This window comes from Orcinus orca, chromosome 11, assembly GCF_937001465.1.
Source record: "Orcinus orca chromosome 11, mOrcOrc1.1, whole genome shotgun sequence".
Lineage (NCBI taxonomy): Eukaryota > Metazoa > Chordata > Mammalia > Artiodactyla > Delphinidae > Orcinus > Orcinus orca.
The window spans coordinates 99,702,212-99,717,575 of record NC_064569.1 but is presented as its reverse complement, the minus strand read 5'-3'; the positions used below and the strand labels follow the sequence as shown (position 1 = coordinate 99,717,575).

The 15,364-nt window shown below is 61.4% G+C and overlaps 1 protein-coding gene across 6 annotated transcripts in view; it reads right to left on the bottom strand.

Moving 5' to 3' along the window:
- Window positions 1-13,807, bottom strand: part of GRAMD4 (GRAM domain containing 4) — a 77,571-nt gene extending 63,764 nt beyond the window's left edge. Inside the window, exon 1 of one of the 6 annotated variants that reach the window (XM_004279595.4) lies at window positions 13,633-13,807. In XM_004279595.4, the coding sequence (XP_004279643.2) occupies window positions 13,633-13,661 (29 nt within the window). In that variant the 5' untranslated portion in view covers window positions 13,662-13,807. Of the gene's footprint in view, window positions 1-3,579; window positions 4,233-13,632 lie in introns of those variants that run through there. The other 5 variants (XM_033405296.2, XM_049694609.1, XM_033405294.2 and 2 more) reach the window with 5 other exon arrangements.
- Window positions 13,808-15,364: the final 1,557 nt, after the last annotated feature.

The window sequence follows — 15,364 nt, the reverse complement described above, 5'->3', positions numbered from 1 at the left end:
CGGGCCCAGCCACTCCGCGGCACATGGGATCGTCCCGGACCAGGGCACGAACCCGCGTCCCCCGCATCAGCAGGCGGACTCTCAACCACTGCACCACCGGGGAAGCCCTTATTGCCAAGAGTTTTAAACTTAGCCCAGCAGGGCCAGCCTCTATATGCAGAACCAGCAACAGGCAACAGGCAACAGGCAGGAGGCCGGCAGCACCCTCCGTGGTGCCGGCCACATCCTGGGAGAGCGGGTTTATAAAAGCCAGTGGAGGACTGGTCCCCATAAACATAAGCGGTGGAATGCAAAGACTCTCAGGATGGAAAGCTGCTTTGAACTCGAGTCTCCTGCTGGTGTAGGACGATGCAGCTCCTCCCTGGTCCGATCCGATCCAAGCGAAGAGCGAAAACACTCAGGAGAGAAACAGAACCCAGCCCGCCCCCCGCTGGGAGTGACCCACTTAGCGTGAGGCTGGGGCTCTGCATCCTCACTACCACGCGGTGCAAACACTCGCTTCACTATTTTTAATCACACAATTAAGCGGTCAGCTATCAAAGATAAACACCTGCGAAACTTAAAAGGAGACGGACGGTCAACTCAAGTCGGGGGGGGCGGGGGAGAAGTGGCGCTGGGCCTCAGGGGACGGGCATCAGCGGGCTTCCCTCAAACACGCTCCGATGCCTTAGGCCAAGCGCTGGGCACCACGGGAACGAGTGAGACGGTCCCTGTCGGCCCTCACGGAGCCCACGGTTACACTGTCCGGTCGATGCCAACGGGCCCTCCCCATCCCTCCATGGCCATGGCTAACTGTCGACTGCAGGGGCGGGTGGGGGGAGGGAACTCGGGACTTGTGGGGGACCTAACCAGGGACGTCAGCCTGGGCCCTGCTTAGCTTTGGAAAACGTGGAGTCAAACCACAGTCCATTTGCTGATGCAGCAGCAGTTAAGTCCTGAATCGGAGAACGCACGAGGAAGAGGGATTTCACGGCCACGTTGGCCCTGGATGAGGGAGGACATGCCAGGGAAGCAGTCACCTGCCCAGGCCCGTCAGCTCCAGGCACCCGGCTCCCGTTCCAGGCCCCTGCCTTCTCCAGCCGCTTTTCTAAACTGGAAGCCTCGCGGGACTTCCCCAGTGACCCAATGGTTAAGACTCCGAGCTTCCACTGCAGGGGGCATGGGTTCGATCCCTGGTCGGGGAACTAAGATCCCAAGTGCCACGGGCAGTGCAGCCAAAAAGTAAAAAAATATAAATAAAAAAATAAACCGGAAGCCTCACCATCATCCTCGGCTGTCCTCACACAGACGCTGCGGGTGCGCCCTTCCAACCTCTCCCGCCCCTGCCCCCAGGATCCAGGCCTCTCCCCCGCAGCTGGCCCGCGCTTGTATCTCCCTCCCCTCCCCCATCAAGCTGCCTAAGCCAGGCCAGTCCTGAGCAACAGCTGACGCCCACCGACCGGCATCCCACCGACCGGCATCCGCATCGGCAACCCCGGGCCTGGGTCACATACACAGTGACAATGATGTCCCAGCCCCCCAGGGTCACCTCCCCTGGGGGTTAAGGAGTCCCCCAGCCCCCCAGCGGCCTTCTCAGCTCTCCGGAGGTGCCCTGCAGCTCCTGGAGAGACACACATGGCAGACAGAAAGGCATGGGACAGGCCTCCCAAGACAGGGTGGGGGATGGTCCCTGTGCCCCGAGAGCTGCGCGAGCCAGACTCCCTGCTCAGTCCCGCCTGCCTTGGGAAGGAACCAAGGGCCCGAGGCCTTGCAGGCCACCAAGGGCGGTGGAGACACCTCAAGGCCCTGCTGACTGCCAGTGGCTCAGCTACCCAGGCCACAGTAGGTGGGTGACAGTGACCTTTGGAATCACCCAGCCTCACTGGCCCAGGCCTGCCCTCAAGGGGCTCAGGGTCTAGTGCGGGAGACCCATCCCCACACATTACATGCCAGGCGGCGGGGCCGGGTAAGGGGCTCAGGGGGTCTGGCATGTGCAACCGTAGAACCCGGGTGTTGAGAACAGCCTCCCTGAGGGGTGCGGGAGGTGGTGAGGCCCTCGGGCACACACATGGAGCGGGTGGGCCACCCAGAGCCCTGAGGAGTGGGCCTGGCACAAAGGTTAAGGGGCCACGTGAGGCCCACAGGTGCGAATCAGGGACGACAGCTTTGACCTCTGTCAACACTTAAATAAACCCGACGAGAGGGCAGGTGGGCCATGGACAAGGGTGTGGGCCCTGCAAGCAGCGAGCTGCCAGCCACTTACTTACTGGGTCCCCCCACCCCCCGACTCCCACTTGCTCACCTGCAAAGTGGGGACAAGGTGGCCCTTTCCGGGGTGGCAGCCACCCACGTACATCCCCTGGCGCCCAGACGTGTCTAGATACCAGCAACTGGGCTCATCCTCTCCCAGGGGCATCCTCAGACAGCCCTCCCATGTCCCCCAACCAGCCCAGGCCCACCACACTGTCCCTGTGGGCCACGTGAGGCAGGGTCCCCGGCATCCAGGGCTTACCTCCCTTCCCCATCCCGGGCGCATCTCAAGATGGCCAATTCTCCGAACGCAGGGGCGGCCACATCGGGTGGGAGGCCGTTCCAAAGCTTAGACAGTGGCTGGCGAGAGGCCAGGTCTCTCCTTTTCCTGCTTCCAGCCCGCCCGCCCGCAGACAGCAGCACAAACCCCAGCCTGCAGAGAACCTGTCCGGCCGGCCTCTCACCAAGGCAGACAGAGCGGGACCTCAACCTCCCTTCCTGGCGCTGCCAGCACGCCTTCCCCCAGGTGTCCTGCTAGGTCATGAGGATTCCCAGCCCTGCTCCCTCCCCCACTCCCTCCTTCCGCCCTCCCCACCTGCCAGCAGATGAGGGTCGCAGGGGCTTGTGTCCCAGGGGCCCGCCCACCCTGGGAGTCACAATCCTAGATGTCCAGCTTAGAATGTGACAGCCCACCGCCTTGCCCCAGGCCCTCCCAGGAGGGACACAGGCTGCCAGGGCGGGAGCAGCGGGGACAGGCTGGCTCCTCCAGCCCTGCCTCCCCTCCTGTCTGTGGGCCAGCAGCTCCGCCGCCCTCCCGCCCTCGTGCCCAGGGCTCTCTGCCTGCTGACTCATATTTCACTTCCTCTCCCCCAAATGTGCTCGGCAGCAGAGAAGTCACACATCTGCAGCCTCCACCGCGGGGCAGGCTGGGCGCTAAGGAGGATGACCGCCAGTGACCCTCACTCCTTTAAATTCTATTCCAGGTCCAGCTTCCTTGGGTCCCCGTTGCCACCCCTCCCCTCCAGACCTACCCGCCCCCCCCCACCGCCCTCCACTCTTAGGGGCTGACGTATCCACACATCCCCCGGCTTTCTTAAGCAGTGGCTGTGGAACAAAACACCGCTTTTCCTCCTAATCCAGGATGGGCTCAGCATGCTTGCGACGGGCTCGCCCAACAGGACAGGGCCGGGCAGGGCCTGGGGGCACGCCACCGCTGACCACCCTCCGCAGGCAGCATCGGCCACAGGTCCTCAGGGAGGCCTCCTGCCCAGCCCACCTATCTCGTTCCTGACCTTCCTCTCTGGATGGACTAGGGAAAGGGCTGCGGACACCAGTCCCTGGACATCTGACCTGGACGCTGAAGCCAGCAAAGGACCCCAAGGACGTGCCCGGGGGGTCTGGGAGGAGCGCACAGCAAGGCTCAGCCTGCAGAGACAAGGGGCAGCGTCACTTGGGGCAGCTCCGCCTCTGGAACACGGCACCTGCGAGGTGATTCACACACCTCGCTGGCTTCTCAGCAGTGGCTGGAAGATGAGACACGACCGTCAGCGTGTGGACTGTGCGGCCACCCCGTGGGCGGGGTGTTATGATCCGGTTCTTCTAAGAGGGAGATTCTGGTGATACTGAGGGTTTGTGTGTTTTCTCAACGACTCAAGTTGCTTCGGAGTTTTAGACGCCAAACTCCCGCCGGAGGCCACCACTGACACGCATCTTCCTGGCTCTGCCCCGCCTGAAGCCGTCTAGGCCTCAGCACTCCCCACTCCCTGCCCCCCGGGCCATCACTGGTCAGACGGGGCTCAGCCCAGCAGTGCAGCACGGCCACCCGCACCATAGAGACCCTGCCCCGGATGGCGATCCCCGTCACCCCGAAGCTCTGCAACCAGAGACGGGGAAGCTCATCTCCAGGCAAGCATCTCCCAGCAGCTGTCTGCGGCCGTCACGGGGACCCAGCAGACCCTCAAATATCAACCCAGAAAGCAGGAGGGACGGCTGTGGCACAGCAAGGACCTGGGGTGGGGGGCACCCAGTGGGGGGGGGGGGTCAGGGCGCGCAAGGAGACCCGGCCGGCAGGTGGCCTCCAACAGGGCAGGTGAGCCTCACTCCCAGGAAGGCCCACCCACCCCCACCCCCGCTTCCTTGGGGCTCCCCTCACAGGACCAGGGGAGACGGGGTACCACCTCAGTGAGGCCCCAGCCCCACAGCAGGGAGACGAGGGCTTTCAGGATGCCCGGCCGAAAGCCTGAGCTGGGGCAGGACAGCCAGCCACGTGTCCCATGGCTCCCCCAGCGCGGCCCAGAGCCCAGTCCTGCCCCAGCAGAGGTGGGCCACACGCCAGCTGGGCCTCCAGGAGTTCTGGACAGGAGATGACCTTCGATAAACTGAGCCCACGCCAGCCCCAGCCGGTCCCAGGGAGGGCGGCATGGTGACCCACACGTGTAGACAGTACCGTGTGAACAGAACCTCCCCACGAGTGTAGACGGCACAGTGTACACGGCACCTCCTCACAGGCACAGAGGCGGTGCGGTCAGCATGGCAGCTCCCGCCGCTGCTCCATCACCTGTGGGCCACTCAAAGCAACAGCCATCGTGGGTGCCACCCTCAGAAACCCGGAACCTGGCCCACGACACACGGCACACAGGAACCCAGGCGCTGGACCAGCCGCTGAGGCCCAGCCGGTGTCCCGTCCACTGACCCTCCCCCCCATCTTATCTCAAAAGGGCAGGAGCACGAAGGGACAACCACGGTTCCAGGCGTCTTCCAAGCCCGCCCAGGTGGCCGCCGCTTTCCTCTGAAGCACAAACCCCGCAAAGCCCTGCCCGTGCCTGCTCTCAGGTCTCCTCGGCCCTGGGTCCAGGGTGCCCGCCCCTGCCCACCAACTCGGCCCTAAAACGGTGGGCACCTTGCTGCCTCTCCCTGTCCCACCTGCTCTGAAGCCTCCAGCTGAAGCCCTCCCCCCACCAGACCCCACACACATGCGGACAGAAACGGGAGCCGGCATGGGGCCCCGAGTGAACCAGAGCAGAACTCGCCCAGTTCTCTCCTTTCCAGAAAGGAGCCCGGCCTCCGGCCTCCAGCCCTGCTCCAAAGAACCATGGTCGGAGCTGCCCCTCCCCGCTGCAGTGCGAGTTCCGAGGAGGTCAGGGAACTCACGGGCCAGGATCTGAGTCAAAGGTGCGTCTGAGCTCCAAAGGGTCCCGCCGGCAGCCCTCCTCCTCTTGCCGCCAAGGCTGGGCCTCCAGGGTGTGTTCAAAGCCAGCCCCGCTTTCAAATTTCAAAGGGATGCCACGTCTGTGCCCATCCCCACAGGCCTGGGGTGACCAGGCACAGCGAGGAGCCCCCCAGTTCTCTTCTTCTCTCCTTGCAGGTCACAGACCTTCTCAGGGAGGTGGCGGCCCCCCCAGCCTCTGCAGGGCCCGTGCAGAGAACACCTATCAGCGCCCGTCCCAACAGCACAGCAAGAACCCAGGGGAGTAATGAGCCACACAGGCACACAGCACTCTGGCCCATGAAGCCACTTCCCAGGGGGCGGCGGTAACAGTCTGATCCTACTCTGCAGCTACACTGGAACTGAACGATCAAGTAAACGATGGCAAATGGGGGAAGCCCAGTTTCCCACTGCTGGAATGGAAACCGGTCAGCGAGGGGCGCAGTACGGACTATAGATTATATAGTCACCCTGTATATAGTTATATACAGGTTATATACACATGGTAAGGACCATAGGTTATATCACTAGGATGAACTCACATCTCACTTGATATATTACTTAATGTATTAACACAGACGGTTACACACAGAAGTACTTACAGACGTGTGCACATCCACAGTGTGCATTTCTGCTCTGCCAGCAGAGAGGGCCCAGAGCAATGAGACCCCAGCAGCCACAAGCACACCCAGCGCCCAGATCTTGGTTTCTAAAACCATACTCCAGTAAAAGGACCCAGGCTCCTGGGAGAACTGGCTGATTCTAGGGCTGGGAGCACCCACAGTGCCAGGAAGTGAGGATGCGTCCACATCACCCCACGTGACAGGGGCACGTCAACTGAACTCAGGAACCACCTGAACGAGCTCCCAGCGGCCAAGGCTGGAACAGTCTGACCAACAGAATAAGGAAAGTGGAACTGCACCGTAACTCAAGGTATAAAATAAGGAGGCGTGAATCCATCCTGACGTAAAACATGATTGAATAAACTGAGAAATGGGGGAGACGAGGCAAGTCTCCCATTCAGAAGATTCCAAACTGTTTATAGGCACTCCACCCTCAAACCCCTTACATGTGGGCTGCACATCCTGACCTCCTTCCAAGGAGGACAGCACGGACAGACGGAAAAGAGTAAGTTTACATCAGCCAGATGACCTAGGCCGACATCACAGGGATCAGTGCCCTGAGGGGATGGGATGAGGGCTCTTCACCTCTGTGACCTTCCTCCCAAAATCCACGACCCCAGTCTAACCCGGAAGGAAACATCCGAATTCCAGCAGGGCATTTCCAACTGTCCACACTCCAGTGGGAGCGATCTACAATGTCCTTGATACTCCTCGACTGTCAAGTCATCAAGAATAAGAAAAGCCTGAGAAACTGTCCCAGCCCAGAGGAGCCAAAGGAGACATGACAACTGAATGTAGTACGGTGTCCTGGGGTAGAAAAAAGACATTAGGTGAAAACTAAGGGAATCTGAATAAACTGCAGACTTCAGTTAATAATTATCAATATTGGGCTTCCCTGGTGGCGCACTGGTTGAGAGTCCGCCTGCCGATGCAGGGGACACGGGTTTGTGCCCTGGTCCGGGAGGATCCCACGTGCCGCGGAACGGCTGGGCCCGTGAGCCATGACCGCTGAGCCTGCGCGTCCCGACCCTGTGCTCCGCAGCGGGAGAGGCCACAACAGTGAGAGGCCCGCATACTGCAAAAAAAAAAATCAATATTGGTCCATTAATTAATTATAACAACGTTCCACACTAAAGTAAAATGGTAATAATAAGAGAAACCATGGGGAGGGACAGATATATGAGAATTCTGTGTTTTCTTTGTAATGTTTCTATAAGTCTACAACTGTCCTAAAAACTAGTCTATTATTAGGGAAAAAAAAGAAGTAAAACAAAACCAAAAACCCAGCCTGCCACCCAGTGTGGGCCGTGGCGGGCAGGTAGGGCAGAGGTGGGGCCGGCAGGGCTCAGCTCACTCCGCAGCTCTGCCTGAACGTCCAGGATACCCAGAGCCAGACCCGGGCCTGCCCTTGAGGTGATCCAGAGGACACAGACAGTACAGTTTCAAGGATAATCGAGGAAAAGAAATAGTGGGGCAGCCAGTAAGAGAGCCCATGGGACTCAATGCCTCACAAACACGCCACCCCTGCCATCTGCAACCACTCACCCCCCGACACTGTCTCCAACGAGGCCAGCCAGGAATCAGATGAAAAGCGGGGCCCCTGCTCTCCAGGAGCTCAGAAGGCAGGCAGGTAAACAGAGGATCACACAGGATGATAGGCACAAGGGCCCTAACCCTGGGGGCATGGGAAGGCTAGGAGGGCTTCCTGGAGGAGGTGACTTGAGTGCAGCTCACATAAATGGTAAGTGTACCAAAGGCCACTGAAAATGAGTCATATGAAATGGCTCATGGTGCCGGCACAGAGTTCTCAGACAGCCATAGCGACAGAAGGGGCCGCTACGAACTCTGACCCCGGCTGCCAGGTGATGCAAGGCGAGCTCACCAAGACTGGTGAGAAAGGTCGTCCAGGGTCACCTCGTGCTGGGGAAGAGGGGCCACACTTCAGGAGAGGCACCAAGCACAACTCTGTCACTACACGCTGCCACACGGTTGAAAATGCGTCCCGCTAAGTGAAGGAGAGCAGGGCCAAACCTCCACAGGGCATACGATTCCCCTGATACGAAATGTCCAGGGCAGGCAAATCCATGGAGACAGAAAGCAGATTAGCGGTTGCCAGGGGCTAGAGGGAAAGAGAATGAGTGATGGCTAATGGGGGTGATGAAAACGTTCTAAAATTAGATTGTGGTGGTGGCTGCACAATTCTGTGGACATGCTAAAAGTCGGTGAATGGCACCCTCCCTGGCTGGATTGCATGGTATGCGAACTGTGCCTCGATAACGATGTTTAAAAAACAAACGCACACCTCTCTCACTGCCCAGGCCTGCCCCCGCCTTTGGGGAGCCGGGCCCCTCCCCTCCCCCAGCCCCAGCTTAGCTCAGCTGCAGGTGGGCTGACCCCAGCCAGGCCCCCAGGACCCAAAGCTGCTGGTCCCTGGAGGCCAGGCTGCAGAGTGGCCCCCGAGGGCAGAGCAGGGAGCGCCTCCCTCATCCCTGCTCTGGGCTGCTCAGGACCAGAACAAGAGGGAGAGAGCCCCCGCCTCCAGGGAGGACAACTGCTGTGGGGGGCGGGGGGGCAAGTGAGGGGGGACTTCTATAAACCGGGTGCTGAGGGAGGCCTCCCCAGCAAGGGGGATGGAGCAGAGACGTGCCTGACACAAAGGTCTGCCATCCCTGGTACAGCCCTGCAGGCAGCACCTGCGGGGCTGAGGGGGGGAAGGCAGGGCCTCTCTGACCTGGGAGGGGGGCACAGGCTGGGCTCAGGTGAGCCCCACCGCACTCCATGCTGGCGGGCTGGGGAGGGCCTCATGTGCCATGTACCCCCTGCCCACAGGGAAGGACTAGAGGCGGCAGCCCTCTTCACCGATGCTGGGGACCTGACCGCAAGAGGGTTGAGCAGTTTCCCTGGGGGTCCCCGGGCCACGGCAGCCCTCCATGGCGCCAGCACACCTAGTTCTCCCACCACAGCTGAGCTGGGTTTGGCGGCACAGGGGGGCTCTGGGTAGGGCAACCCATCACCACCCCCCCGCCCCGGTTCCCGAGGGACAGAGCAGTGGGGGCTTTCTGAGCGCCCTCACTTCACAGAGCGAGCGGTGCCCGGTGTCAGGGTGTCAGGTGTCTCTCTCCCCAGGTGTGGACTGAGCTTCTGGGAGAGGCAGAGCCCTCACCCCCGACAACAGCCAGGGCGGCTCCATCCAACACCAGCCAGTGCTGGGGCGCACTGGCCCCCTTCACCACGACTCTCTTCCTGGGGGGAAGCTACAATGGTTGGGCCTCCCCACCCAGGGCCTTCCTGGGGGAGGCAGTGCAGACGCGGCCAGCTCGGGCCAGGGCCAGCTCTCAGGCCTCTGGCTTCTATATTCCACACCAAGACCCTTGTTTCCTGGTGACCAAACGGAGGCCCAGAGGGGTTAAGCATCTTGCCCAAGAACACACAGCGACAGACCAAGAGTTTTCTCCACTTAATCCCCCTGCATACAGCACCCAGCTTAGGAACAGATACCCAACTCTGCCACTCACCAGCCTGTGGCCTCTGGGAAGTTACTTAACCTCTCTGTGCCGACGGAGCTAATAATAGCACTGACCTCCAGCTGTTACGAAAATCAATCATATAAAGTGCGTGGAATGCCATCAGGCCCAGCATAAGAGACGCTCTTGCTATAAGCACACGTTTGATGGCAAAGAGACTTCTCATCATGACTGTAAATTTACTTCCTCTGTTTCTTATACAAACCCCCAGAAATTCAACTGATTATCAGGGAGGCAGTGAGGTTAAGAGCACAGCCTTTGTTGCCAAACAACCCGAGTTCCGATCCCAGCTCTGCTACTTAACTAACTGGGGACTGAGAACAGCCGCCTGCCTCTCTGGGCCTGTTTCTGCCTCCGCGTGAAGGTGGAGGTTGTGAGGACCACGAGGGCCAACGCCTGAAAGACACTTAGCACCGTGCCTGACACTATACTGAGTGATTTCTACCATTAATTTCTTTTTTCCTTTGGACAGGCCAGTCCTTCCTGTCTGCCGGTGTAACCACAGGAGGCTTTAATCACAGGGCTTAAACATCATCACAACCCTGGTTATAACTCAAATGCCAAGTGATCTTAATAACCTTTAGATGGCAAGCGTCATTAATGGTGAATTACAGTCCAAAGTCTCTGCCCGACTCCCCCGTACAGGCCACACGCAGACCCCAAAGGCTCAAGGAACACAGTTTTCTCTAATTAGGGAAACCCTCACTTTCTTGCTCCATCTCAATCAGTAAGAGAAGTCAGACGACCTGCCTTTAAGTTCTCAAGTCAACCAACTGCCTTCCTCTCTCAGCGGCCAGCTCCAAGCAGGTGGCCCGGCTGCCCCTCAGGCGGGGCTGGCTGTGTCTCAGCCACTCTGTCTCCGCAAAATACTCGTCACCGTCAAGGACGCAGGCCCCCTCCTCGTCCCCAGCCAGCAACTGAACTCTCAGCCCCTTCACAAAGGGTGTTTTCTAGATTCTGCCCCGGATAAAGACCCAATGAGAGCCCCCACTGCCATACCACCCCAAAGCCAAGGAAAAATCAGACCTAAACCTCTTGCAGTGCCTAAGGGCCCCCCAGCTGGCTTTCCAGTCCCAAGCAAAGGCCTTCCGAGTGCCACCTGGGTGGTCACACGAGCACGTCTGGGCTGGTAAACAAACAGAAGCTGCTCCCCTGGCAAGGGCATCCGTATTCCTATTACTCACTCTCAATGTCCACGTCTCATTACCCCCAATTCATTTTTAACTACTTTAAGGGGAGGGATGCTCTGCTACATACCCCAAGGCTGTCAGCAGCCTCCACAGGAAGCAGGGGTACTCGGCTTTCGACAAAGATGGTCTCCCTTCCTGCTGGCGACAGGAACAGCAGCCTTGTCCAAGCAGGCCACACAGCCACCACCAGTGTCTTCCGCCCCAGCTGGCACACGCCCTCCACTGACTGGAGCTCCTCAGACGCTCAGCAAGTCCCCAGCACGGCCACTAGGCAGGAGCCCTCCATCCTGACTACACAGGGGGCCAAACGCCAGAGGCCCACAAGAAGAAAAACCAGCCCAGGTCCCCGAGAGGGAGTGGCGCCCAGAAAGGAGGACCTGGCTGGAGCCACGCCACTCCACAACGGGAAGCCCACTCCTGCACAGAGCTCAGATACGACTGGCTTCAGGAGGCAAACTCCCAAACCGCGAAGCATGGGGAGCTGGAAGGGGTCCCCTAGGGCCCATGAGATGACAGTGTACCAGTGGTACAACCACTAACATGGGTCACACCATGGAAACATCAGGGGAGACCTTCGCTTCTCCGATTACATTGATTCCACGGAGATGCCGACTGCGCCTGGCACTGGTATCTCTGTCACATCTGTAACATCGCTCAGATACTCTGTTACAAACAGAAAACGCGCTTCAGGCTCGCAATCTCCCCTGGCAACTGCACCCTCACTGGAATCTAATAACACTTTGTTTTCATTGGGCCTGAACCACTATTCTATTCTATTGTACAGTAGAAGTGGTGATTCAGGAAAAACGGGCCTGATTCTCCTCGTTTCTAGCTGGTGAAGGTGAGGCCCGGGGAGGGCAGGGGAAGCAGAGGTCACACGGAGCTGGCGACCATCGGGGGGGGTCCTGACACCCACTCTGGCTGGACAGATACGAGGAGCGCCTCACAGCCTGGCGGCTTGGAGAGACCACCAGGTTCTCCCTGCATGAAGGGCCCCTGCCCACCCAACTCAGTGGAAGACACAGACTAAGGCGGCCAGGGCCAAGCAAACCACACTTTGAGACCTTCCTGTTCAGTTTCCAGGAAATGCCTTTCCCGAGTGCAGGCAGGCAGACGGCAAAGGGACAGGCCCTGACCGTCCCCAGGCCGCACCTCTGGGACAGCCACACCCCATGAGCCAAGGCAGCCCACAGGAAAGAAGGGCAGAGAGGGGGTGGCGCCGTCTAGAGGCTTCAGGGAACCCTACCTCCTGGTCCCCAGGACCAAGCTGGCACCCCCCCCCCCAAATAGGAGTCCAGCACTGGGCAGCCTGCAGGTTCAAGACCCCTGCCCATGGTCACAGTGCTGCAGAAGGATCAACATCACAGCCAAGACAGAGGGAAGGACAGGCAGGCCAGGTCCCTTACCTGGGCCAGGCAGGGAGTTTTCAGAGGGGTTTGCAACAGGAAGGAGGGGCAGGTTTAATGAGGTCCCTGATCCGAGGGGTCCCAGCTAACATTGTGGGATGTGGTTCCACCCCAGCAGGGGACAAGGGCAACAACTGGAGCACACTCACCCAGCCAGACTGTGCGTCCCCAGATGGGCCTGGGACACGTGGGGCAGAGTCAGGAAATCAACAGCCGCCAGGGGGCGAAGGGCACCGCTGGCCTCTCCAGGGTGTTCTGCTCTCTGCCCTAGGTGTGTCCCGTCGGGGAGGGGGGTGGGGGGGGTCTGTATCACATCATCTAATCCTCTTGTCAGCCCCCCTCCCCGTTTACTGGTGGGGAAACTGAGGCATGAGACGGCTCAAGGCCTTCCTGCCCAAGGTCACCGAACAGATGTGTGACGGAGGCAAGGCTCCAAATTCCTTTCTTTAACTATTGCACAGCCCTGCCCCTGCCAGGCCCAGGCCTGAAACTACCCCTAGGGCTGCGCTGCGATGAGCGCTGGGGCTCAGAAGCCTCCATTTTTGTGGGGGGGAGATGCTCAGAACTCTGTCTTTTCTCCCCAGCCTTCACTAGGAAGACAAGAAGGGAAACCCATCCTGCAGAAGGTGTCGCCCAAACTGAATCCTCCCCGCCTCCGGAAATGCAGGGCTGGCAACAGCCCCAGGGTGGACTCAGCTTCCAGGGGTACCCCCTCAGGTCTATGGCCCTGGCCGGGGCCGCTGCTCCTACTGCCAGAGCCTCCCTGCCCAGACAGGTGCAGCAGCCCGCCCGGCTCCGACTCTCCTCCCTCCCCCGGTGGTAGGCCAGGCCTGGACGGGGGTGCAGGGCCTGCTCTGGGCAGGCGGGGGCCGCGGGCTGGGAGCTGCTGCACTACACCTCTCCTCCGTGCCTGCACGCGGGGCTGGGCCCCAGCAGAGCCCCACCAGCTAAAAGTCCCAAACAAAGGGAAAGGGGACAGGGCGAACGGAGGGGTGCGGGGAGGAGGACGAGCGCCCACAACTTTTTAGCGGGGTCGTCTCTGGGGTCACAGCGGCCGGGGTCTCCCTCCTCCTCTCCTGTCCCCAAGGAGTGAGTGGCGAAGACGACATTTGCCGAGCCTGCCCGTGCCCCAGCCTGGCCGCGGCGACCCCCGCCCTGCCCACCACCACCACCCCACCTCAGGCCCCGCGCCCACGGGACGTCCTCCTCTCCCTGGCCAGCCCGGCACAACGCGGGCCAGGAGACGCCGCGGCCGCGGCGCGCCCAGGCCAACGCGGGACCCGGGGTCGTGTATGCGGGGCGCGCCCGCGCGGGGCCCTGCTAGGAGGGCCGCTGGCTGCGGGCGCCGGGAGAGCGTGGACGAGCGCGCCGGGTCGCGGCTCGGCCGGCCCCCGTGGGGAGCCTGTCCGTGTGTCCGCCGAGGTCTGTGTGGGCGTCCGCACGCGCGCCGCTTACCCTGCGCGGAGACCGAGGCCACCTCTCATCCAACCGTCGCCTCGAAGCCCCCTTCGCCAGCCGCCCGGCCGCGCTGCACCTGCCGCCCGCCCGGGAGCCGAGCGGCGCCGGGGAGCCCGGAGGAGGCGGCCCCGCGGGTCCCGGCCACGAGCGCGGAGGCGGAGGCGGCGGCGGCGGCGGCGGCGGCGGCGCCAGGTCGCGCGCTCGCGTCCCGCTGCGCGAAATCTGCGCGCCCCCGGCCCGGCCTGCGCAGCCGCCGCCCCGCCCCGCGCGCGCTCCGCCCCGCCCAACGCCACGCCCCCTCACCGCCACGCCCAACGCCACGCCCCACGACCTGAGCTGGCAAGCCCCGCACCGCCCCGCCGCGCCTTAAAGGAGTCGCGCCCCTCCTTGCGCGGCATCGGGGCAGTCGGCCCACCCGGATGCGGCCCCCTGCGGGGGCTCGTCTGCCCTGGCGGATTCGCACGCGAGAGCGAGCTGGGTCACGCGGCACCACCTTTGTTTGGGTGGCCCACGTGCGCCCCCGCCACCTGCACCCACGCGCACGCGCGGCGGCTCCTCCGCGCGGCCGTCCGCTGGTTGCGCCTACGGCCGCGCGGTCCCGCGCGTCTATAGGGCGGACGCCACGGGCACAGCCACGCCCAGGCACGCATGCTGCCGTCACTTCATCCGCGGTCCGCCGGCCAGACACCCCACGGGGGCCGCAGTTGGACCGCCTGAGGTTCAGACCTGGGTCAAAGACTGCTACCGGTGGCGACCACATCCCATAGGGAACCGCCTTTCCCCTGAAGCCACTCTTCGGCCCACCCAGGGGGAGGGTACCTGGACCCTGCAGGGGGAGGGCAGGTGGGGTTGCACACACTCCCTCTAGACTCGAATCTGTAGCGGGGGCTGACCACCCCCCCATGCCCAGGGGCGCTCCCTGACCTCAGGATGCGGGCCTCTTTCTCTGAGTCGCACCTTTGTCATTCAAGGGAGCCCATCCCGCACGCTTGCACACTGCGGGGCGGGGAGTTAGTAGAGGGAGGCAGCTTTAAGCCCACCTGACCCCCGACCCCTGCCCGAGTCTGGACGCGCGCGCGCGCGCCCCCAGGAGAACCCTGCACATTCCTTGGCTCCCGGACCAGGGGCTGTCTAGCTTACCAGTAGAAGGGACCACCCTTCCAAAACCATAGGTCCACATCCTGGGCTGCGGGCCCCACGATTAACTCCCCACCCAGGTCTGACCAGGAGGATGGCTGCTGGAGCTTGGAGTCGGAGGATTGGGGAACCCAGAGAACATGGAAGGCCCCAAGGCTGTCTGTCCCCAGACTTATCAGCCACCCCTCCTCAGCTGGGTCCTCTGGGCTCTGCCCTGACGGTCCCATCTGCCTTATGTGTCTTAAGCCCAGCTCCCCTGCTCTGCCCCAAACCCAGTGACCGTGGGAGTCCTACAGACACCTCCAGGAATCCAGAACTGAGCTACCCCCCCACAACCCCGCCGCCTACCCCACTACCTAACCCAACTCCCAATCTCCTATCCGGTCTTCAAGGCTCCCAACTCAGGTGCCTCTGAAGCATTCCCTGGGGTAAGTGTCAACTGAAAAAATTTTGCACAACCTAAAAGTTGAGAGTTATGTCTTCAGTTTTTTTGGCCGTACCGCGTGGCATGTGGCCGTACCGCGTGGAACCAGAGCCCCCTACATTGGAAAGGCGGAGTCTTAACCACTGGACTGCCGGGGAAGTCGCCAGG